This window comes from Xylaria bambusicola (genome assembly GCF_022495145.1).
Source record: "Xylaria bambusicola strain CBS 139988 unplaced genomic scaffold F5B22scaffold_54, whole genome shotgun sequence".
Taxonomy (NCBI): Eukaryota; Fungi; Ascomycota; class Sordariomycetes; order Xylariales; family Xylariaceae; genus Xylaria; species Xylaria bambusicola.
In genome coordinates this window covers 19,144-41,734 of record NW_025953607.1, presented here as the reverse complement: position 1 = coordinate 41,734, position 22,591 = coordinate 19,144, and the positions used below count along the sequence as shown (strand labels likewise).

The following is a 22,591-nucleotide window of genomic DNA, read 5'->3' as shown; positions in this document are numbered from 1 at the left end:
TCATATGGCGGAACTCGCTATGTTTGGTCTGACTGGCGGGTATTGCGGCCTCTCATCCTGGGATTCGTTGGAGTCGGCGCTTTCGTGTTATATGAAGCCTCACCGTAGTGTGTTGAGCCCGTGACATCCCTACGCCTTTTTCAAACCCGAACCTCAGCCGTATCCTTCTATCTGACCTTCATACATTCTTTACTGTATCTCTAGTACTTTATTTCTTGCCTGTGTATTTGCAAGCCATTCAGCTTGTAAACCCGAAAAGGTCGGGGGTCCTTCTACTTCCCACTGCTATCATCATCATACCTGGGAGCATGGTGGGTGGTGCGGTCTTATCTAAGTTCGGCAGATACAAAATTGTACATTTCGCTAGTGTTGCTTTAATGGCATTGGGAGCGGGTACTTTCATTGTATTCAACCCAAACAGTAGCCTTGTTATCTATGTATCCCTCCAGATCATTGCCACTGCTATCGCCGGTGATTCATTCTTGGTCGTGTTTCCGGAAAGGAATATCACGCTACGAATTAATATAGACACAGAATACGGGATCGATGATAAAAAGAAGAAGTGAAGGTAAGATTGAGAAGAGCAGTAGAGCCGAGGAACAAATTCCAGCGACTTCAGGCGCGACTGAAGGAGCGAAAATAGTTCAAATAGTCAGGTAATATATAAGGAAGCGAGAGGCCCCCTACTGTCTGAGATAAGGTAGGAATCAATAATATTGAGCCCTCACCCCTATATTCGACCTGTCTACTACCCAGGTGCTACCTACTTACGACCCAACTTCACTCGGGGGACACCCGCCTCTGGCAGGAGACTGGGAACTTCTCCAGCGGTCAAAGGGTAATTCGAGGCATGGACAAACACGGCTGCCGTAATAGATTAGTATTACCGTAAAACCGGAATTTTTCGTGCGAGGAACTCTCTATGACTAAAAGTCCTACAAATGCATGAGCACGAATATCACCTTGAAAATGAACCCCATAGCAGATTTTCACAGCAGACGATGTTGGAATTTGTCCACAATCTCGCACCCCATTAACCTCAACATGTCCCGACAGCCTTCTAGACTCTCCGGTTCTCAGACAAGAAGTCACCGCAAAGTTGTATGTATCGCGGCGTGTCCTCCCACATCAGCGTGTGACTTGCTTTCTGCAGCGTCACCCACTTGGCTTTCTTAATCATTCTGAACCATGGTTCGACAACAAAGTCCATGACTTCATCATACCCCCCGTTTAACAGTAGCGTCTCCGCCTGAATCTTATCTGCGTCTTTCCAACCTTCCCAGGTCTTCATGGTACCGACTGTGTCAAACTCGGAGTCACCTTGCCTATACAGAAGCAGGAGTAAGGCCCTGCTATACTCGCGTTCAAAGGGGGGGGGGATTCGAGGACTTACATAGTCGAATAGGCAGCAGGATTCTCTTTTATATTCTTCCATGCGCGTTGAACGGGGTCGGGAACTGGGTCTAGACGGATCACAAAGGTCTTCATGAAGACCTCCGCGGCATTTTTGAACCCCGGGCTAGCGTGGTCGGCCTCGGTATTTTCGAGGATCTCACGGACGCTGGGTGAAAGTTCAGCTAGGCGCTTCTTGCAGGATTCTTTGTAAAGAGGCATGCTAGCGGGCGCGCTGGACAAGACTATCTTCTTGAGCCCGACAGGTTGCCTGGAGGCGTATGCACCGGCCAACATCCCGCCGAAGCTCTGGCCGATGATGTGGAAGCCTTTGGCACGTAAGTTGAGATGATCTACGAGGTTGTCGAGCTCACGGATGAAGAGGTCAAATGTCCAAAACTCCTCGTCGCCCGTCTTCTCACGAAGGTGGGTCGAGCGACCGCAGCCTATTTGATCGTAGAAAATGATGGGAAGACCCCATTTCTCATACAGCTCTGTCAGCGCGAGCATGGAATCATGCCCCGACCCCGGGCCGCCGTGTAGTGCGACGACAGGCGACTCCTTGGCCGCGTTGAGATCCCCGACAATCTTGTACCACGTCTTGCATGGTTTTCCAGCTTCCGAGATATCGACGGCGATTTCACCTTCAGTAGTAGGGTATGCCACCATTTTGCTATAGAATAACTGGTAAAATTGGAGAAATACGTGGGAAGAAGCTGATCTGTCAGGAAGTGGAGGGGGTCTTTGGAGAAAGTCGGGATTCTCTGCTATGCCGCTCCTGGGAGACGCACTCCAGATGCAGGGTGTTTTGTTCCATGCAGCTAACAGAAATCTCCGAAGCCCCCGTCCTCGAGTTTAATAGGTACCAGATGGCCATTGACCATTTCACACCTACGCCATAAAGTCTAACGTTACATGGTAGTAGTCATTGGTCGATCAAGCGGCAGGTCGGCCACCCACGAAAGCCATGGTCAGGGCTTTGCAGGAGATAACTGCAGCAGTGGCTTCTGCTTTAGGGACTGGACTCGGGTCAGTGTCGAGGAACCCATACTTGACCGTCCTATTCGCAATTCTGGTGGTAATCATGGCATTGAGTGTTGTATTGTTCTGGATTGCGTTACGAAAAGGTGATTAACCATGCTGTATTAATTCACATCGCAGGAGGATGAGTATTTCTTTATCGTTATACTACTGCGTCTTGATTTTATTGATCACTACAAAATGTAGTGTCAGAAATGTCAATAATCTAAACCTTATTTCAACCCGAAATGATCTTTCTAACCGCATCAGCGACGCCCTTACTAGCAGTTAGATTAGGACTGTGACCCGCGACCAGTTCGAATGTCTTCATCTCCGGCCATCGTGTCTTCAAAGTGGCCATGAAAGTCTGCTGGTACGTCGAGGGCAGTATCATATCCTTCGTGGTGTAAATGAAGGCTGCGGGGATCTCTTGCCATGCAGCGTGCTTGGTCTCTTGGGTCATGACCACGGCGTTCCATGGTCTTAAAGTCTGGATGTACTCCTCGATCTCCTTCATGTCATCCTCCGGCCCGGGAGTGACGAGCAGCTCCTTCGGGTCTGCACACATGCAGGTACCGTCTGCTTCTATTGGGAATCGTTCGGCAGCGAGACCCAAGTTTCCTTGATCCTTGACCATGTCCATCATAATCCCCCCTGGAGGCATTGCGTATGCGGTCAAATACACAAGGTGCGAAACCCCCACCTGACGCCCGTCAGGTAGGGTTTTGAGACCTAGTCCGTGCAACGCATTCGAACCGACGTGCCCGCCGTAAGAATGCATAAGAGCGACGACAGTTCGCTCATCTTTATTGATGAGTTCTTCGGCCTTGGCGCGGATCGCAGCCGTATCGCTGTCCAGATCGCGATTGCCTTGATCGCCCATGAGCGGCTCATCCTGCTTGACTGAAGTGAGAGGTGGGATGTGAACCTCGAAACCGGCCTCTTCAAGAGCTTCCCTCAGCTTGGCATAGCTCTGGGGAATGTGCCAACCCCCAGAAACTACGAGAATCGCTGGTTTGACTGGGGCAGCCATTTCGGTGAATGATGGGAACAGAGTAGGGTTTGGTGGGATAGAACGGATGACTCTTGCAGCGCGAAGGTGCAGACGAACAATGGAAGAGAGAGAGACAGACACGATCTCTGGATGACCCGAGTTAGGGTATAGGTCGCCAAGATATTAGCCCATGGCTAGGTCTTACATTCAATGTCTCCAATCATTCTTAAATACGTATGTCTTTCGAGAAGATCGGGTTTCTGTCGCGGTGTATGTGCAGTTGGGTCAGAGAAGCCAGCATTTGCATATATCATATATGCAGTTGGCTCAGAGTTCCCCTCACATAGCGGCGTAGTAGTCCCGCGGCCGCTTTACCAATAATACCTAGTAGCACTAGGATACCAGACAATCATTTACTATGTAAAGAATGTGTTTATCTTTTACGTTTCACACCTGCCCTCTCTAATCTGATGACGCGTTCCGGGAATCCCGGTATGCAGCAAACATCAACACGGCGAAGCTCTGCGCTTCGGGACTCGCCGTCCCGGGCGTCCTGTCGTTCCAATCCAGGGGGTTGATCACTGGACTTAGCAACCCATCCTCGTTGATCCTTCTCACCGCCTCACCCCTCTTTTCATCTGCCCATGCCACGTAACTCTCCCCAAAAGCCTCCGGAACTAGAGCCGCCATGCGGTACGTCGTCGCCGCGAGCAATGTTGTGCCGCTCAGCTCGCCGAACCAAGTGGTGTCGTTGAGATAGTTCCGTAGTAGCGGTTCCTTAGGCTCCGCGTTGTCGAGCGTGATGGCCGTGTCCAGTATACTCCGTATAGCAGCCGTCAAGCTCTCACGTTTGGACGCCAGCGCACTAGCCCACGGTGATTTTATCAACGTTGCGAGAACATGTGCAATTCCCGCCGCAGCCCACGCGTTTCCCGTGCTCCAGATTCCCAGGTCCTTGTTTTGAGGTCCAATGATGTGATGCCAGAGCCCTGCCGCGTCGGCAGGTTGAGGGACTATGAGCACATCACGGTATAGGAGACACTGTTCGATAGCGACGCGCAGCAGCGTCTCGTTTGCAGTTTGGATGGCCCAATACGCTAGCGCGGGAGGGACCATGTATATGAAATCTGCCCAGAGCTCGGCGTAGTCCTCGCGGTGGCTGATGGCACCGTTAGACCACCGTGGCACGGTGGTGAGAAGATGGTCAATCTGGCGCTGTGCTGCCGATAGAAAAGGTGATTGAGTTTGACCGATCAAGATAGCAGATATAGCTAGAGATGCCGGGTCTCCTGCGGCACCTGGTCATCGCCGAGGGGAGTTGTCAGTTCAGTTCAGACCGTGAATCACACTGGATGAAGATTGTTGGGATAGTGTACTCTGACTCACCATCACCGTCGACGAGTGTTGTCGAATTGGTCCAGATGTGTGGCTGAGCATACGAAAGCGACTCGACTTGGTCGACTTGCACCACCGGGATTTTACCATCGGGAAAGGGAGATGCGGCGAACACAGACAGGTGCGGATCGTGCCATTCTAACAAGGCTTCGGAGAATGTGCCAAACTCCCAGCTATGCGTGGCGAGGAGATGACCCTGCGAGAGCACTTTGGAGATAACTTCAAGAGACATGGCGAGGGAAAAGGTACAATCCAGCCTCGTCCACCTATAGGCGTGTTCTCTTCTACGCTTCGTAAGGCAACAATGACGATCCAGACAACAGACGCTGGGATTACCGGATTGGCCTGTCATTTATATAACATAACTGATGTGTAGACACATGTGATGTCAAGAAACATCGACTGCTGAGTCAGATATCTGAGCAGCATAAGCCTGTTCATTCACCAGTATGAAGCTGAGTGGAAGGATGGCAGTCGTGTCAGTCCAATGAAGAGTCGCGCGCTAGCACTACCGGCAATTAAAGCGTCTAGAAGCGGAAGGCCCCTATGTCGATCTGTGAGCTTACGTACATGTATCGAACCTGGTCTTTGGCATAGCGGTTCGTGCTGGTTACGGCTCTAGCAATGAAGCAAGTATGAAGCCCGCGGGTAGATACTTAGTCACTGGTACTGGAGACTAATAACCACTCTGCCTTTACGAGCGATATCAACGGGGTTTGAACCCTCGTGCAGTGAGTGCCCTTCGCAGTTGTTCATGTAGTCTGCCATTTACCAAGGCTAATGAGAGAGTTACATGGGCTTCATGGGTAGCATCACCAACTCCATACTTCCCCGGTTGGTTTAGAGGAGTCAAGGCAGATGAACCCTTGGACAGAGAGGCTAGTCTAGTTATATGATTAGCGGTAGATAAGGAACGCAGTCTCATACCCATGGATAGTAGCGGTATAGTACCCTGGGTACAATCTTGACACTCGTTCATGGAGCTTGATGTAAGAGTGAGCGAAGCGTTGTCCCGGGCAGGCGGTTGAGTTTGAAGTGGACGCGGGCCGGTCCCCGGGGGCCCAGCCACTCACATTACATGGATTCAGCTCAGGTCTTCCTATCCCGGTAAGCGTACTTTGAAGACTCCCCAGCCCCGCTGATTTTCGGAGATGTCTTGCCTGGGCCCTGTCTGCTAAGAGGAACGCTACCGCTGGCGGTTGGGAACGCTCGGAATAGCGGCAACTGACATCTCAGATTGTGCACCGGTCGTAAATATTGTAGACATCAAAAGGGCCAATTGAGATGGGTTTCGTGTCAATTCAGCTTCGCCCTACTTACTTACTGTAGACAAGGGGGCCTAGACCTTTGTCTCTCTCCAAGATGATCGCATCTCAAAACATGTTCGTACCCTAGCCTGGCGAATAGGCGACGTCATATCTCAATTATCCGGTCACGCAACAGACACAGGTAGTGTAAAATACACATCAGATCATACAATATCTTCTTTCATGTACCAGCATCTGTACCTTGTCTGTCGCAATCCTCTCGCCTCAGACTGAGAGGCAAGAGGTACGTGTAGGTAACGGAAACCGGGTAGAGGCCCCTGTTCGCTGGCTGTCCCTAGCTCGCGTCCACTAACGCTGCTGCAGCCCTGTCAACCGGCGTCATCGTGCCTTCCCAGCCATTCTTTATTATCCGTGTTATATCTGCAAGTAATATTTGCATGGTATATCTGGTCCTCACCACCACCACCACCAACATCTCGACCGATTTCGAAAACTTGTCTCTTCTCTCCACATATTAATCATTCTTAGCAGTAACATTGTTTATATCCAACCCCTTCGAATAGACCAAGCGGGAATACCGCCAGCAAAGCATCAAACTTTGGACACCGATCCTATCGCAGTCGACATAGGAAGAACACGAAGACGGGGACAGTCTTACGGCTGTGACGGGATCCTTGGCAAGCCATTGCGCCGCACCCTCACACACACACACATCATCGCCGTCAGCCAACGACAAAGCTCTCACTGGCTAGCTGCAGCTTTCGTAGGACATCTTATCTCACCTCTCACCGCGCGCGCAAAACCAACCCCGCCTTTTTCCCCCGACAAGTGAACCAACCCTCAACTCCCAATCCAAGCAATTCGCAACACAAACTCAGTTCGCATCGCAATCGCATAACAACAATCGCGTCGACAAGATGCTATTCGCCATTTTCTTCTCCTTCTGGCGCTTCCTGCAAATCATCACTCTGGTACGTTCCCCACTCACCCGTCTGTCTCATTGGAAAATAAATGCTCACCGCTCACCTCGCCGCAGATCCCGACAATAGGACTCCTAGCATACTTCGTCGACGGCTACAACAAGCTCAACGCCCTGACACCAACCTACATCCTCGTGCTCTTCATCGTGTCCGTGCTCGCGGGCGCCTGGGCCATATTCACCATCTTCTCGTACCACCGGTCCTCCACAAACGCCTCCTTCGTCGCGCTCATCGACATCCTCTTCGTCGGCGCATTCATCGGCGCCGTCTACGCCCTGCGCTTCATCGCCGACGCAGACTGCACCAATGTCACGCGCGGCTCCTCCGTCGACGTGTCTCTCGGCATCTTCGGCAGCGCCTCTCTGAACGGCGTCCGCGTGAACGTCGACAAATCGTGCGCCATGCTGAAAGCTGCTTTCGCCTTCGGCATCTTGAATGCTATTTTCTTCTTCTTCACAGCGGCATTGGCGTGTTTGCACGGCGATCGCCTGAGCGCGGGGGAGAGGAAGACGTATGTGCGTGAGAACCACTCGCATCGCCATAGTCATCGGTCTAGCGCCCCGCACTCAAGACATTCGTCGCATCACTCGCATCGGCGCGTGTATGTCTAGGAACAGACAAACAAGACATGCTCACGGGTTATTTGGAGTGGAACTGAAATCGGCGAAATAGCCGCTTTATCCGCCCAAACAACATGAATCTTCTCCTTTTTTCACTTTTACTTATTGTCTTTTTCGAAATGTGTATATGCGGTGTATTTCGGACCAGATGGGGTGAATGGATCGGTGTATAGAATCGGGAAATATCAGACGGGAAAGAAAGCGCAAAGCAAATCAACGAACGAACAAATAAACAAAAAACTAAGAATTAGGTACATATATTACCCAGGGTTACTTGTATGGACTTATACATACGCGCAGACAAAGATCTGGGAAGAATATCTGGGTTGTTTTTATTTTTGGACCGGATCGGATCGGATGGAATAGGCAGGCGTGTGGGAGATACATCTTCTGGAATTGAATGAGCTGGGACGGGCGGAGGAAAGCAAGCAAGCGAGGGAGAACCAGGAATCCCTTTGCTCTTTGGCACGATTATGACGATGTAATGCCTTACTATGACTACTTCTACTACTTTAGTGTATATACCAATTCAGTGCTTTTTTAACTGTTCATGTTACGACTAGTTATTATATTCCGCCTGTCTGCTTGTTAATGCATTCATGAGAACTTAGTAGGGGATATGGTTGCGTATACGAGGCTAGAATCATATAAGACACTCCACGCTCTGTCAACCTACTTACATATCTACTTAGAGATGGAGGAAATCATGTCACTCAGTTATCATAATAAATATGTGATCCAATTTGGATGCGCGAAGAATAAGATCCTGTACGAGATCACGTTGCGTCTATCTAGATCTCAATATACTACATACACACATACATTATCTCAACTACCTAGATTAGACACCTATGCCATGCAACACATGTCTTAGCATATACGCCGTTCAATCCAGCCGAGTTCACTTCCTTGAAACATAACCCCGGCCTATTCCACGCGAGTATGAACAAGTAAAGTGGACTCTGCCCGTGTGGGATCTATGGGTTTGCTTTGATCGGTATCTCATGCCACATGTCCAACGTCGCCGATAGCTAGGTCTTATATAGCACTCATCAGTCGCGCTGAATTCAGATTGATATTAGACCTAGGTAGCCCGAAATGAGTCTTGGCCTTGATACTCCTCAGGCTGTGGCTAGAGTTGGACTTGACTCCTCGCCAGTTGGCTCGCTCATCGCTCTCACTAATCGGCCATGTAAAGCTACACATGTCCTGATTTGTATAGGGAGTTCGAAGCCGCATCCCCTGATATAGGGAATCACTTGTTTTTTTTAAGCAATGTTTGACCGATCTGTAATCGTGTCTCAGCTTCTGCCCTGTTCTTCCCCTACTGTATACCCCCTTGCAACGCCGCTGCGTCCTTCCTCGATAACGGTGCTGTCTTCGTCCTCGCCGGGGTTGAAATCACTACCTAGGCCCTGCCATGTTCGCTTCGATCGTAGATATTCTGCGCCAGGGCTCGCAACGCCATTGACGAGGGCTATCTCCCCAGTGCCCCTCTTCACCATGGCAGAACCTGTTGTTTGAGGCGTGGTGATAACACCGCCATTTGAATGCGAGCCGTTTGTCGTCGAAGGCGCACTCCGAATAGCGACGCGCATGGGACGTGAGTTGCTGACGAGCTTGCCGGTCCGCAGGTCAAAAACAGGGGGCTCCGACTCTTCGTCATCAATCCCTCCCTCAATATCTTCTGAAACCTCTGCCTCGGTTGTTTGTTGAGTTTTTGTTGAATCCGTTCCTGCATCGGGCTCACTTTTCACACCCTCGATACCTCCCCACCATTCTCCGGTCCAAATCCTAGTCTCGTCGCTTTGCATAGCCAAGCCTAATTCGAAAGGTGTGATGACGGGCTTGAATAGTCCGTCCTGATCTACGAGTCCGCTCTCCCAGCATCCTACAACCACCCAGCCGTCTATCTCGGAAAAGTTTGCTAGTTTGGCGGCGTTCAACTTGCCGACAACGATGGTATAGCTCTTTTTGCCTGCCGCAGCGATCTGCTCCCGTAATGTGCTAATTGTGGACATGTAGTTTTTCACTGACAGTGTGTTCACTAATATCCCAATAATAGAAGCTGTCGCAAGTCGCAGTACGAGCGCGTACCGCCGGCGGAGCATTGATGATGTGGCGCTTGGGTCTTGCACTGACGTAGTCGTCGTGTAAGGAGAAGATGGTGTGGGATATATGCGGAGAGAGGCGAGGCGGGAAGATAGCGTAAGGAGCAACGAAGTCGGAGGCGTCGAGATGTGGAAAAGATGGTATTCGTTAAGATCATAGTCGTGCTTATCTGCGGTTATAGGGTCAAGAGACTGTACACTGCGATTCGGTATTGTGCTCGAGGGGTCGCGTATGATTTCTGTTGCGAAGATGTGCTTATAACCTCTGGCATTGAGCAGGGCGCATACTGGCGCTACATGTTCTTGAAACATGACATCGGCCATGATGATGGCCTTGGTTTCCTTATCTGTGAACTCCTGCGCGAAGCTATCGGCGACAGCATTGTGGTCTAATTCTTGCCTGGTGAAGATATGCAACACTGGTAACCTTGCCGTCGGGCTTAAACAAGCTCTACCGTAGTGGACAACGGCGTCGGCGTCGGCATGCTCTGCGGCAATCTCGTCGACACAGCATGCGCTATACGAGGTATCTGCAAGTATGTATAGCCGCCTCTTTTTCTTTTGATTTTGTTGCGCATCTTCGGGAGTGCTTGCGCTCTGTTCTATTTTCCCAGTGATCGAGTCAAGGACGGAATCTTCAAGTTTTCGGAGTTCTCTCTGTAACGCTTCCACCACCCAAGGCGCGTCGGCTAGCATAGCATCTGGGAACTGTAGGGCGACTCGCGACCAATTTTCCTTCACAATTTCTGCCGCGGTGCGGGCAATCTCGTAGACGGCGCATAGTTCATCGTCGGACCTGACTGGTCGATTTTCTTTGCTAAGAGCGGCGGAGGGTGTCGGGTCTTCGAAGGTGTATTCAGCCGGCGTCGAAAGAACAGGTGGCGCATGTAGATCCGAAGACATGGCGGAAGTCCCAAGGTTGTCGGCAGCGTTTGGCTGAAAATAATGTGAACTTGAACTCGAGAATGTCCATGTTGGAAAATTTTGGAGGGGCAGCGAGGCAGATGTGATGGTGCAGTTCGAAGTTCGTGGTGGGGGCGGGGTAAGTGGACTGACTGACTGCCTGCCCACCTGCAGTTATCCACCTGTTACCGTCAGCGTATTTGCAGCACTAGAGCGCTAATCTCTAGCGACATTAGGTAACATCAACGGTAATGTCACGCCCATGGGTTATCAGTGTGACCAGGCCAAGACGTTTCGTGTAGTACATCAATATTTCGTATATAGCTTCAAGCTGTTCGCCCTGGTTTATATAATATGCATATATACATTTCTGGCGAAAAAGCTTCGCGTTATGCAGTCTGCAAAAGCAGTATAAAATTACGTGGTGCATCTACAACTTGACTTGACCGGCATTCAGTCGATCCCAGTCCTCTTTGCCAAATCTGACATACGTGTCGCCCTTGAGCCAGTACAGCTCATCGTCGCCGACTTTTGTAGGGTCGACGCCTTCTACCCTAAGAGTGTGCTTCTGCTGCTTGTTGGTGCCCGTGATGGCGGCAGACAGTCCCTTCCCGAGACGCAGGAAGATCGGCACAGCGTATTTGGGGAGTTTGGCTCTCGCATACTCAGCCAGCGATTGAAGGAGCATCTCATCAGGCGCACTCTTAAGCGCGATCGCTGCGCAGCCCGCCCGGCCGTCGTGATGCGGCAACTGGACGCCGTAAACATTGGCCTCCTCAACTGCCGGATGTAAACCTATCGTGGCACTGACTTCGGTCGTCGCCACGTTCTCGCTCTTCCACCGGAATGTGTCGCCGATGCGGTCGTGGAAATACGTCCGCCCTTCCGAGTCCCAGCTGACAAGGTCGCCTGTTCGGAAATACTTGTCGCCCTTCTTGAAAATGTCTCGGATGATCTTGCTATTCGTCGCCTTGGCGTTGTTATAGTATCCCTGGAAAGATTGTTCCGTGTCCTCCGGCAATACATAGAGTAGTTCCCCAACTCCGCCACGGGGGACGGCGACGCAGAACCCCGTCTTGGGATCTCTGTACGGCTCGTCCGTTTCGTGATCACGTTCTACAATCGCTAGCCTCCTATTCAGGAAGACGTCGTAGAGCCATCCGTTCCTTCCTATCGCCCCCCGCGCGAAATCGTTACGGGAGTAATTCCATGTCCCTCCGAAAGCTTCAGTGGCAGAGTAGAATTCGGCGATGCCTTCGATCTCGAAGCGTTCCTGGAACCTGGCCCACACATCTGGGCGCAAGCCATTACCCAGAGCAATGCGGACGTTGTGTTTCTTGTCCAGATTTTCACCTGTCGTGGGATCGATGTCGGGTTTTGCTGCCAGTAAATACCGGCAGGTTTCGCCAACGTATTGGATTATAGTGGCGTTGTGTTTCCGTACGTCCTTCCAGAACGTCTTTGTTGAGAACTTCTGACCAATAGCGAAGGTGGCCTCGGCGTCTACACAATGGAAGAACCCTATCAGTAGGGCAGACGAATGATACAATGGCATCGGCTAGAAATAGTCAGCGAGGTGTCGCAGATAAACATGACATCGCGGGAGGCTCTAGATACCGTGTATAATATGTCGGATGGTTGGGAGTTGATCCACCCCCTTACGAACGATCCGCTTGTCGAGACCTTTGCCCAAGATATAATCGCCGCCTTTGGCAATCCTGTCGTGCCCGAAGTATAGATGAGCGCGGCCATGTCGCGAGCTTTCTCCCCACAGCGAACCTCGTTTGGAGGCCGTACCGGTTCTCCAGCTAACGCCGCCGAGATGAAATCCTGCGAGAAAATCTCAATCCTCAAATCTCCTAGGTTCTGGCGGACAGTGTCATCCACATTTGATTCGACATTGGCATCAACCAACAAAAGCACCGATTTGGCTATCGTCACGCAATGGCACAGCGCGTCGCCAGTCAGATTGTAATTGATGAGTGCCGGCCTTACACCAATGGACCACAAACCAAAGACGATCAACAGGAAATGATCGGAGTTCATGAGATCCACTGCGACGATATCTTTAGGCTTCAGGTCGAACTTGGTCTTGAAATAGTTTCCGTACTTGAGCGCGGCCTCGTACATCTGAGCGTACGTCCATGATCGGTCCTCGAATAATATGCCCACGCGAGAGCCCGACTTGCTTTTAGCGATCTCTTCTAGACGATAGAAGTGGTTGCACCGGTCCGCTGATTCGCGTCTGCTGGTCTTGTACATCGCGGGCACCATGCCCCTTATGACTGCCTTGTCATACCAGAATGCTGTTTTGGCATTGAGATAGGCCAGACCGGCGGCGGCAGCTGGTACTGCCAAAGCTAGGGGTACTTTGTTTTGGTAATGTTATGTTAGCGAGGTACTATTGAGTAAAAACGCTACGGAGATTTAGAAAGTCAGATATGGTAGATGAGCGTAACTTACCAGGCATGTTGTGAATTCGAAATTTGGCCCAATTATATAAGTTTAGCCACCTTTATGGACAATCTCACAGTCCTACATCAATCGCAAAGATAACTCTATGCTTTGATCGCGAAGATGCAAAAACACGATGTTTATCGCCAAATCGTTCGTGAAGCGCCTGCTCCTAAGCTAATAAAAGATGATAAAAATGCAAAGTAGGACAACAAACCAGGAAAAAAAACAATTGATCTATCCAAGAAGCATCCCTTGAGACAAAAATAGCCAATGATCCATTAGCCTAGTTCAGCTCTGCGTGTTTGGGAAATAGACGTTGAGGTTAGTAAATCTGGAGATGGAAGCGTGAGAGAACAGCGCCACTCTGGCAAGACTTAATGCCTCGGCATCGCATCGCAATCCGGTTCTCTTTGGTGTCCACATACCATTCCTTAGTGTACACTAGCATCAGAGAGGAGATAGCGCCGAGCAAGGGTCTAGACTCGAAAGACATGATCCGTCCGCGGCGAACCGTCTACCGGCTGACCCGGTAGCCCAGTTCCATCAGGTAGCCACATCACCCGCATGTCGCATATCGATCACCGCTCCATACTACTCGTGATGGGTTTTGGTGAGGTGAAAGTGAGTTCTGTGCGAGTTGCACTGGCTCTTGGGATTGCGGGATTGGAGCGACCGTCGCGTCGTGGGGCCAATAGTTGGGGATCCGGAAAATCCACAATGCGCTTGTCTGACAAGGATGGCCGTAGTATCGTAGTATGTAACATGGAAGGAATTATTACGCGAACATTGGCATCTACTTAAAACTAGTGTGCCGAGTGCTTCCAAGAGTAGTCTTTGTTGCGGTTCGTCTTCGTGCTTGCGACGTTGAAACGGCCAATCCATCCTAGCCACATATGCCACGAGCTCGTATAGTTGATGTTTCATTGACTGTAAAGAAAGAGAATGGGGTTGCTTGCGATTGACTCCTCCGTGTGTACTAGCGTATGATAACCCTTATAAGGTTGCGGGCCTCCATGACCTTGGTAAAGGTACGATGTCGTTGTGGCTCACAGAATGGTATCACTAGTATTTCTAAGGGAGATAAGCTCTCTTGCCGGATAATCACATCACAGTTTGGGAAGCGTGGCATTGGCTTCCAGGTCACTCAGGCCACTTGTTGTGGCCTTGACTACGAAATACATTGATATGAGACGATCAAGAGAACACGAATGGCTCGGCCGAATATTCTATCCGCCCAAAACGTATTTTCCTCCTAGGTCATAGGCCCGCCAAAGCCGGTATGCTCATGCGGCGGGATCATATCCACGATTGCCGCAAACCAGAGGTAGCATGAGCATGTTGTCCTGTTTCCATCGATGACCAGGTCAATATTCATGAGCGAGTGTAGAAGGCCCTGGCCTCAGTATCCCACGCTTTTGTTTGAGCGCCGACGCTAGCACGTTAGACCACATCAGTACCGTTTTCAAACTGAGCCACGTCATCCTCAATGAAGCAATTTGCATATCTCTCCCATCAATGAGTGTCCGCATGCTTGCAATGTTGGACTAAGAGCGCGGCAATCGCATCCTTGTGTCCCATCTTCTTGAGACGACGCCACACATCGGCAAGTATTCGGTCGGTCATAGCGGGGTGAAGGTCTATGCGCTGAGGCTGGTTGTAATCTGTCATTGTGAGGCGCATAAAAGCAAGAGAAGGGTGAATATAGAGATGTGATGACGTTGGTGCCCATGTCCTACACGCCTGTATATATATGTGTGTGTGACTAGTATATTCCATTGAAAAAGGAGCAGACAGTACCTATATTAGCAATGATCTGATATTTCGTGAAGAATCCTACCTGGATGTACCCCCAAATCGATGGCCTAGATGAGGGCTAGTATCAGTGATGATGGATGGCGATGATCATGCAGATTGTGTTTGATGAATAAGCCCTCAGTTTGATGCCAGAGCAGTGCACGATGCCCATAGCTTAACGCGCAAGAGGTATGATGAGTTGCCCCTTTATTCAGCCATTGAGGTTTGATTACTGCCTGCTTGCCTCTTCGTGTAACTATGACACATGCGTTCTTTTCATCTCAACACGAAAATGCCGTGACGAACGAGTCGCTAAGTCGTCCGACTGAGATCGCAAGAGTCGTGGCACTGGTTTTGTTGACGCCTTCATCAAGAGCACCCCCCGGCGGTAATCATGCATCGTGGGTAAGTAGTCCCAAGAAAAATCCACCGTTCAACTGTGAAAGATACCACCATGACTTGCTTGTGCATTGCAATTGCAATCTGACAGGTTTCAGTGACATCAACATCGAGGAATTGGTGTATTCATCTGTTTGGACCATAAGTGCTTATTCTATTGTGGGGGCATTACACTGGATAATATGATATGCAAATACAAAGGACAAATGGAATGATTATATGCATTTACCCGGTACATGAACCCTGAAGCCTTACAGGGATTACTGGCATCATCACGTCTCTGGCCAGGACAGCTGGAAACAAGAGTCCAAGTGAACTTAGATTTCGGAGCTACTGCTTGGTATCGACGTGCCCGCTGCACCCATGAAGAAACCCATATGACCCTCACTTTCTTTTAGACCACGCAACCGACCTCCTCATCAGATGGGCCATGGTCCCGAGGAAGCTAAAGTAGTCGTTACTTACGGATAGGTGCCATGTCTTCATCCACGATCAGGAACCGCAAAGATGGGTCTGCCATATCCGAAGCCGACGCAACGACATCGTCCACGTCTCTCGGCCGAGGAAGCGACATTGATATAACAAGTACAGCTACGGCCACCGCCGAGACAGAGCCCATCGCGCCCAGCCCTGACTCGACGTCAACGGAAACGGCGAAACGCAAGCCTCCACCTCCCGAACAACCATCACACATTTTCCGACGCTCGCTCATAATAGCATCGTTCTGGCTCGTTGTTCTATGTCTGGGGGTACCGATATGGTGGAAAACGACTACCATCTACCGGGCTAACCTGCCCTTGGACCAGATGATGAGCTGGGCTGATGGAAAGGTAGGCTTACGAACCCCTCGACGCTTCCCACATTACTAAGACGATATATAGTCCTGTAGCCCGATACTTCCTATTCAAGTCGCTATCGCATCTCCCGATTTGAAGGAACAAGAAGCTGAGGATTTGATCTCCGTTACACAACGCAATCTTGATGAGATATCTGGTCTTCCTAGTCTCCAGCTACGACTCGAGTCAGCCGCTCAAACCTCGTTAGAAGACACTCCAGAATCGCATGGTGCCCATAATATCCCGCTTGTTTTACGTTTACTTCAGGGCAATGATACCGTGTCTGTACCGACGTCGTCTCTTGATACGCTTTTTCCTATCCTCGAAATTACATACCCACCTAGCTTGAGGCCTACTTCGGAGACCACGTCGTCAAGACTCGCGAAGTACATCGCCGCCCAAATTCACGATACCTTTGCCGAAGAGCAATCTATCTTGTCTTATTTTCTTGCGACATCAACTATATCTGCGGACCGGCAACAACATGGCTCTCAGTACGGGCTCGACGAGTCATTCTCGAAACGAATGACGCGCTCAATGAAATATTCAGGCACATACCATCTCACCTTCTCTCTGTTCACTAGTGGCTCAAGTCCCAGTAGCTGGGATATTGATTCCGCCATCAATCAGTATATGAAACCAGTGTTAGATATGCTGAAACCCATTCACAATTTTACCATCGATACCCAGGTACAGTTATATGCTGTACCAGGCGTTCAGTCACAGGTTCTGACAAAAGAGGATCTATCGTCTTTTATCAATGCCGCCGAATGGCCGCTATCCCCATCGATAGGAGGAGCGCCGACAATCAACTTCGCTATATATATAGGTAATCAGACTATTAGTCTAAACTTAGCGGAGGAGACGACATCTCAGTCATGGCTGGTCCCTCAATGGGGCTCCGTTTACCTGCTCTCTCCGCCCGCTGCAACTCACGTACCTGCAGAGTTCCTTAAACAACCTGTTCTGACATTTGCGTCACATCTCCTATCACTCCTGGGTACTCCGCAGTCAGGTTCATTACCGATGCGACTATCGACGCTTACGCGTGTTAGATCAGTAGACATGCTCCTTCGTGCATCGTCATCACTGGGATCTCTCGCTCGCCTGTCGTTGGCTCTGCCTAGTATCTCGATTCCATCGAGTGTAGCAGAGGGTGTTGCCAAGTCTATACACCATCTCGAACTAGCATGCTCTACTCTGGGAAGTACAGAGAGCCTCAAACACGCGCGCATTGCCGAAACAGAAGCTGAACGAGCATTCTTCGAGAAGAGTATGGTCGGTCAGCTGTATTTCCCCGACGAACATAAAATCGCTGTCTATCTACCTCTGCTTGGCCCCGTGGGCGTTCCTTTGCTAATGGGCCTGATAACGGAGCTCAAGGCTTGGAAGACAAGGAGACAACAAAAGGCGTGATTGTACATGCTTGGCCATTCAAGCATCTGAGTTCATAATACAATATAATTCATAATGAACAATGAATTGTGACATTGCAAAGTGTGATCTGATTCCCAGTACACGGTTTCATATTCATAGGTACATGATCGACATCGTATACTCATCCGACAATGACTTGAGCTCTAGAATGACATCGAGGCAGCTGTTACACATACATATATCAATATGTTGAAAATGATTCCATTAGCTCTACAGCCAGCTCGCCGGGTGTGAGGAGACCGATGGTGTGTCTTTTATCATCCTGCACAAAGAAGGTGGGATAGACAAATTCGCAGGAAATTGTTTAAATATAAGGAGATTGCAAAATAACAATAGAAACAATACTAGTGAAAGAAAAGTCTATATATTCTTCCAGAACCCCTATGGGCTTCGTCTCGGTCTGTTGAATCTACATCACCTAACTACAAGGTTATTACTCATAGCTTTAACAAGAAACTGACAGCAACAATATTCAAGAACTTCTCAAATATCCCACTCCATAATGTCTGCTTCAAGGCGTACAACACCACCAAGATGCAACCCTCCATGCCCTAGTCCAAGGCCTACAACTCCAGAGCCTACAACCGACCCACGCGCCGATACTGAACTGAAGGGTTCCGAATTCTGGGAAGTCTTTATTCAAGAGGTTCCGAGAGTGCCAACAGTGGATGAGCTCATCTGCAGAGTCATCGGCATGAGCTATCCCGAGGGGATGTGCAGGGATAGACAGGGCAACCGTAAACCCCTTCCCGGTACTTACGAAGCCATGACCAAACAGGTCTTGTCCACCCTCCAGATCGCTATCGATTCTGAAAGAGAGTTCTGGATCAGACAGTGCCGGGGAAAAGGTGTGTATACGCCCTACGCCTGGGCTGTAAGACTGAATGCCAGCATTGCGTTGGAGGAAGCCGAGGCTCTGATCTTGGAGGCCCTTCAATGGACGGGAAATATCGAGGGGTTATATATGCTGTACTGGGATGCTTTCGATCGAACTGTGCAGTGCTGTCAGCGGGAAAAGCGCGAGATCCTGTGGGCGCCGTTTAATAGTGTCGGTAGCGATTTGTCTGGGTCGCTTGAAGATGTTTCGCGTACACGTAGTGGAAAGCGGTTTTTGCGAACGGGAGAAAGTGGCTTGAACTGATTTGTTTCTTGTTATTAGGTGGTAGAAGAATGAGTAGCTAAAACTTATACTGACTCAGTTCACATTATCTCCTCTTGAGATAGAATATGATTTAAATTAGCGACTGTAATACCATAACACGTGCCGTGTATACTTTGTGTTCTTCGTGTGTCACCTGTAGACATCTATGGGTTACTTTGAACTCCTCTTGCGCGAAGAGGTCAGAGTTTCAGTTACCTAGTAGTAGCAAACATAGCGTCTCAGCGACCAGACCTCTTCCACAATACCAGCAGTAGTACTTGGACTTCCAATCCTAGGCAACGGTTCACTGTATGACGTGTTAATATCAAGCAAACATAGCCCCTTGTATACAAGTTACAAAGCAACAAAGCAACAAAGTCACTACTACAATCACCCAAGCAACGCCGGCGACCTTAGTGCATAGGACATTTCGCATCGTTTCTGGGAGACTTTTCGACATTAAGTCCTGATTTTGCTTACCTACTCTCAATTTTCCACGCTCCTTCTCTTCTCGAGTTCAGCGCGGCCTCTACATCAACGGCTAGCAGCCACGTAACCTTACGCACGATGGAAACTGGCGTGTCCTACAATGGCTTTGCTCCCCATACTTTTGATGTTGATGATGGTGTGATCGACGAAGATTCCCTCAGCAGGTGTACAGTCTGTGACTCCGATGCTACGTTGAAGTGCTCTCTTTGTGGAACCGTAAGTGAATCCCCATTCTATACTCTCTCCTCGCCCGGCTCAAGCTCGTCGATAGGTATACTGCAACCCACATTGCTTTAGGAAAGACTGGCCTCACCACAAAGCACTCTGCAAGACCGCAAAGGATGAGCAAAGCGTCGACAAAACCGGCACCGTGCGGGCTATCCTCTTCCCAGTAGACTCCAAGAAGCCAGTGTGGGCTCATATCAGTCTCGATTCTCTCAATGTCTCAATCGCGAGAGCTCTGGGCATCACGGGGAAGAAACCACTCAAGAAGGCCGCTAATCAACTCGTGACAAATGACATAAACAAAAGTCTCACGCACCGCAAGGTTGGCCACGGCATCCAACAATTCACATTGCCCAAGACGCGCACCGTTGAGGGTGTCAACTTGAACGAATCCATCTTCTCGCTTGCCGACCCGGGGAGTCTCCGAGCATACTTTGGCTCGGCCGTCTTTCTCGCCTTCGGCACAGTTAAGTTTGAGGGCGAGGGCGACCACAAGGCATCCTGGTGGGAGGACGCCACGCCCCGCGATCTACGCATGATCATCGAGTGGTACTACACGCGCCCCGACAACCCATGCATCTCTCACACGCACCGGCTCCCGATCAAGTCGTATAGTGCTCCCTGGAAGGAAGCCCCGCTCTGGCCGGCCGTGCAGATACTCTGCGACGGCGATTTCTTCCGTTTCGGCGTGCTATGTCCGAAAGGGTTGGACAATGTGCAGAACGTCCAAGTGCTATCTAAAGATGTCTTCGGGATCCGCACCCCAAGCGAGATCGCGCGCATGGCAGGACTGCCGTGGCTCGTACAGCCGTGCCGCAGCGCCGTCGACCCTCTCCTCGACAAAGACAAGTATGACTTCCTGCACAACTGGACCGGCCGCATCTACGCCCAGAACAAAGCGACGACTTTCCGGCACTGGAACATCGATCACGCCGACGGCTGGACGCTGCCGGAACATCTGGATTCGACGCACTGCGGGTCCCTGGTGGTTCTTCACGCGCGCGGTTGCGAGATCGATAAGTTGCATATTCTGGGCTTCAATGAATACATCAACCAGGCGTTCAAGCAAGTCGTTCCTCTTCTGACGTACGAGAGAGAAGGAGATCAGGCACGTGTGTTGTCAAGTAGAGATGAGCTAGAGCGAGTCATTACGAGAGAGGGATTCGAGGCTTTCTGGGAAGAGTATATCAGTGCCGCGGCGGGGAAACTTGCGCCACTTTACCCTTCGCCGTATAATGAGACTTACGCGGGCGAGAGGGATCCGGAGCCTGCGACTGAGGAGGAGATGGAGAAGCAGCGGAAGTACGTTGAGAGGATGCTTCTTGAGGGAGCGTAGATGTGTGGGAGCCTGCTCTCAAGCCTATGGAAAACGGCAGGCTAATTTGAGTGTTCTGCGAATTACTGCTGTTGGTATTCCTGCAGCTGCACGTCGCCGTTGGCCTGCGCGGACCCCTCACAAGTCTGTATTGCAATATTGAGGACTTCGTAGATCCAGGTGAAAATTCAATTTATTATTCTCTAAGAAACTGCTATATAACTCTTCTTCGGTTTAAGATGTCAATACTTTTCTCGATATAGCAGAATCCTCGAACTATGTTGGTATGTTGTTTGTTCTCACCAGGGAGGAGAATTATACTGAATAAGCGTGTCGACAAGTAATCGACAGGTTCAGAATGGTTTAACGGTGATGACAGCAGGGCTGCCTGATTGCTACACAAGGGATTAGGTATTACAATACACCCGATCGCGTCGAAAGAAGGGAATGCCGAATGATCCTCGCAATGAAGTCCAAATGGAGAAGACTGAAGTACCGCCCACCGCGCCCCCCGTCACGCCACGCCGACTAAACTAACAGTTCTTGCTCAAAGATGTGTGCACAGGTGCCTCCATTCTCCATCCAGGTCCTTGCGACCGAGTACGGCGCCGACACCAGCGCCGACCTTCCGTCGTTATTACCCGCGGCCTACCGCACCGAGGCAGACGATCTGGCCGCTCCGAGGGGTAATGTCATGAAGTGCGTGGAGAAAGAACTCGACCTCCAGAGGTTGAACAGGGTTTTGAGCTGGCTGTGGGTCGCGGGTCGGCCCGTTCCTCCTCGTCCACTGCACTACCAGGTCCTCCTCTCACGGAGTATCTTCGTCACAGAACAAATGGACATGCACCTCGTTTGGACGACGGGTCGAATATTCCTTAAGCCGGTCCCGCGCTTCCTGCTCGAGCCGCGTTTCTGGAGCGAATATCTCTGCTGTACACGAGGATGCCACTGCTCTAACGAGCAAGTTGAATATGGGAGAAGCGCCCGGGAATGCGATCGTCGAAGGCTACGGAGATGTGCCCTCGGATTCCTGTTCTCGTATGCGGCGCTCATCACACACGAAAGCGACTTTTTCATTGCGAAAGAGAAGCGTTTGCTTCCGATGGAAGTGCAGTGGCTGGCGTGGAGGACGTTTGTGGAACAACTGGATACAGAGCACATCTACCACAAGATCGACGCGCGATTCATCTACGGAGAGCTGCGTCTCAACCGTTTGAATAAGATATACCGTTTTTCGCAGAGTGCGTTCTTGCGCGGCTATATGCCGCGCTGGGATCAATATCGGACGTTCTTTCAGGATAATTTCGCGTGGCTAGCGTCTGCGACGGTGTATGTCGCGGTTGTGCTGACTGCGTTGCAGGTCGGCCTCGCAACGAAGTCGCTTGGTGACAGCGATGCTTTCCAGTCTGCGTCATATGGATTCACTATCTTTTCAATTCTAGGCCCTCTTATTGTGGCCGGGCTTATCATTCTGGTATTCTTCTACATTTTCTTATACAACTGGATCGTGGCAGTAATCGAGAGGAATAGACGGTTGCGCTACATACAGGCATTGTCGGGAGGGGCCTGAGCGACTTCATTCTTGGGTGTGCACTTATTGAATCATCAGTGTCTTGATGTCTGAGGTCGAGATGTTATGCACGGTGATCCTGTCATAAAAAAATATTTCGAATATGTGAATTTACTTCAACGAAAAACATACACGTAGATCTGATCGTTTTCCGTGAAGTGGCCCGTGAAGATGACGCTGAGCTGAGGAAGTCCGATCGTGGCTATGCTTCGAAGTGAGTAATATATCAGGATTCGTACAACAAA

The 22,591-nt window shown here is 50.3% G+C and overlaps 10 protein-coding genes across 10 annotated transcripts; 5 read left to right on the top strand and 5 right to left on the bottom strand.

Moving 5' to 3' along the window:
- Positions 1–813: 813 nt before the first annotated feature.
- F5B22DRAFT_438744 (Alpha/Beta hydrolase protein) lies at positions 814–2,355 on the bottom strand. Its single transcript, XM_047971829.1, has 2 exons — positions 1,394–2,355; positions 814–1,325 (listed from the first exon to the last, which is right to left on the bottom strand). The coding sequence occupies exons 1-2, from the start codon at positions 2,059–2,061 to the stop codon at positions 1,061–1,063; spliced, it is 933 nt and encodes a 310-aa protein (XP_047826884.1). The 5' UTR covers positions 2,062–2,355; the 3' UTR covers positions 814–1,060.
- Position 2,356: 1 nt separating this feature from the next.
- On the bottom strand, positions 2,357–3,657 carry F5B22DRAFT_438632 (alpha/beta-hydrolase). Its single transcript, XM_047971828.1, has one exon. It carries the CDS (start codon positions 3,443–3,445, stop codon positions 2,651–2,653), a length of 795 nt encoding a protein of 264 aa, XP_047826883.1. The 5' UTR covers positions 3,446–3,657; the 3' UTR covers positions 2,357–2,650.
- Positions 3,658–3,868: 211 nt separating this feature from the next.
- Positions 3,869–5,033, bottom strand: F5B22DRAFT_639035 (uncharacterized protein; the record flags this gene model as incomplete). The annotated part of the gene is made up of 2 exons (XM_047977675.1): positions 3,869–4,704; positions 4,793–5,033. The coding sequence occupies 2 exons, from the start codon at positions 5,031–5,033 to the stop codon at positions 3,869–3,871; spliced, it is 1,077 nt and encodes a 358-aa protein (XP_047826882.1).
- A 1,462-nt stretch (positions 5,034–6,495) lies between these two features.
- On the top strand, positions 6,496–8,406 carry F5B22DRAFT_622751 (uncharacterized protein). The gene is made up of 2 exons (XM_047975987.1): positions 6,496–7,040; positions 7,106–8,406. Exons 1-2 carry the CDS (start codon positions 6,987–6,989, stop codon positions 7,658–7,660), a joined length of 609 nt encoding a protein of 202 aa, XP_047826881.1. The 5' UTR covers positions 6,496–6,986; the 3' UTR covers positions 7,661–8,406.
- F5B22DRAFT_622750 (putative diphthamide synthesis protein-domain-containing protein) lies at positions 8,407–10,775 on the bottom strand. Its single transcript, XM_047975986.1, has one exon. The coding sequence runs from the start codon at positions 10,681–10,683 to the stop codon at positions 8,971–8,973; it is 1,713 nt and encodes a 570-aa protein (XP_047826880.1). The 5' UTR covers positions 10,684–10,775; the 3' UTR covers positions 8,407–8,970.
- An 8-nt stretch (positions 10,776–10,783) lies between these two features.
- On the bottom strand, positions 10,784–13,355 carry F5B22DRAFT_438546 (fatty acid transporter protein). Its single transcript, XM_047971827.1, has 3 exons — positions 13,147–13,355; positions 12,301–13,052; positions 10,784–12,241 (listed from the first exon to the last, which is right to left on the bottom strand). The coding sequence occupies exons 1-3, from the start codon at positions 13,151–13,153 to the stop codon at positions 11,114–11,116; spliced, it is 1,887 nt and encodes a 628-aa protein (XP_047826879.1). The 5' UTR covers positions 13,154–13,355; the 3' UTR covers positions 10,784–11,113.
- Positions 13,356–15,555: 2,200 nt separating this feature from the next.
- F5B22DRAFT_438185 (phosphatidylinositol-glycan biosynthesis class S protein) lies at positions 15,556–17,847 on the top strand. Its single transcript, XM_047971824.1, has 2 exons — positions 15,556–16,163; positions 16,215–17,847. The coding sequence occupies exons 1-2, from the start codon at positions 15,810–15,812 to the stop codon at positions 17,583–17,585; spliced, it is 1,725 nt and encodes a 574-aa protein (XP_047826878.1). The 5' UTR covers positions 15,556–15,809; the 3' UTR covers positions 17,586–17,847.
- F5B22DRAFT_438407 (uncharacterized protein) lies at positions 17,848–19,375 on the top strand. The gene has a single exon (XM_047971826.1). It carries the CDS (start codon positions 18,109–18,111, stop codon positions 18,745–18,747), a length of 639 nt encoding a protein of 212 aa, XP_047826877.1. The 5' UTR covers positions 17,848–18,108; the 3' UTR covers positions 18,748–19,375.
- F5B22DRAFT_660021 (uncharacterized protein) lies at positions 19,315–20,835 on the top strand (the record flags this gene model as incomplete). The annotated part of the gene is made up of 2 exons (XM_047980248.1): positions 19,315–19,452; positions 19,508–20,835. The coding sequence occupies 2 exons, from the start codon at positions 19,315–19,317 to the stop codon at positions 20,795–20,797; spliced, it is 1,428 nt and encodes a 475-aa protein (XP_047826876.1). The 3' UTR covers positions 20,798–20,835.
- Positions 20,830–22,591, top strand: F5B22DRAFT_438207 (uncharacterized protein). Its single transcript, XM_047971825.1, has one exon. The coding sequence runs from the start codon at positions 21,330–21,332 to the stop codon at positions 22,344–22,346; it is 1,017 nt and encodes a 338-aa protein (XP_047826875.1). The 5' UTR covers positions 20,830–21,329; the 3' UTR covers positions 22,347–22,591.

Bases quoted from the DNA above. Each gene is read 5' to 3' on its own strand.
- F5B22DRAFT_438744 (XM_047971829.1), bottom strand. From the start codon at position 2,061: ATGGTGGCATACCCTACTACTGAAGGTGAAATCGCCGTCGATATCTCG. The intron at 1,326-1,393 runs GTAAGTCCTCGA...GCTTCTGTATAG, and splicing joins CCTGCTGCCTATTCGACTAT to GCAAGGTGACTCCGAGTTTG.
- F5B22DRAFT_438632 (XM_047971828.1), bottom strand. From the start codon at position 3,445: ATGGCTGCCCCAGTCAAACCAGCGATTCTCGTAGTTTCTGGGGGTTGG.
- F5B22DRAFT_622751 (XM_047975987.1), top strand. From the start codon at position 6,987: ATGCTATTCGCCATTTTCTTCTCCTTCTGGCGCTTCCTGCAAATCATC. The intron at 7,041-7,105 runs GTACGTTCCCCA...ACCTCGCCGCAG, and splicing joins TCCTGCAAATCATCACTCTG to ATCCCGACAATAGGACTCCT.
- F5B22DRAFT_622750 (XM_047975986.1), bottom strand. From the start codon at position 10,683: ATGTCTTCGGATCTACATGCGCCACCTGTTCTTTCGACGCCGGCTGAA.
- F5B22DRAFT_438546 (XM_047971827.1), bottom strand. The intron at 12,242-12,300 runs GTATCTAGAGCC...GACTATTTCTAG, and splicing joins CATCCGACATATTATACACG to CCGATGCCATTGTATCATTC.
- F5B22DRAFT_438185 (XM_047971824.1), top strand. From the start codon at position 15,810: ATGTCTTCATCCACGATCAGGAACCGCAAAGATGGGTCTGCCATATCC. The intron at 16,164-16,214 runs GTAGGCTTACGA...GACGATATATAG, and splicing joins TGAGCTGGGCTGATGGAAAG to TCCTGTAGCCCGATACTTCC.
- F5B22DRAFT_438407 (XM_047971826.1), top strand. From the start codon at position 18,109: ATGTCTGCTTCAAGGCGTACAACACCACCAAGATGCAACCCTCCATGC.
- F5B22DRAFT_438207 (XM_047971825.1), top strand. From the start codon at position 21,330: ATGTGTGCACAGGTGCCTCCATTCTCCATCCAGGTCCTTGCGACCGAG.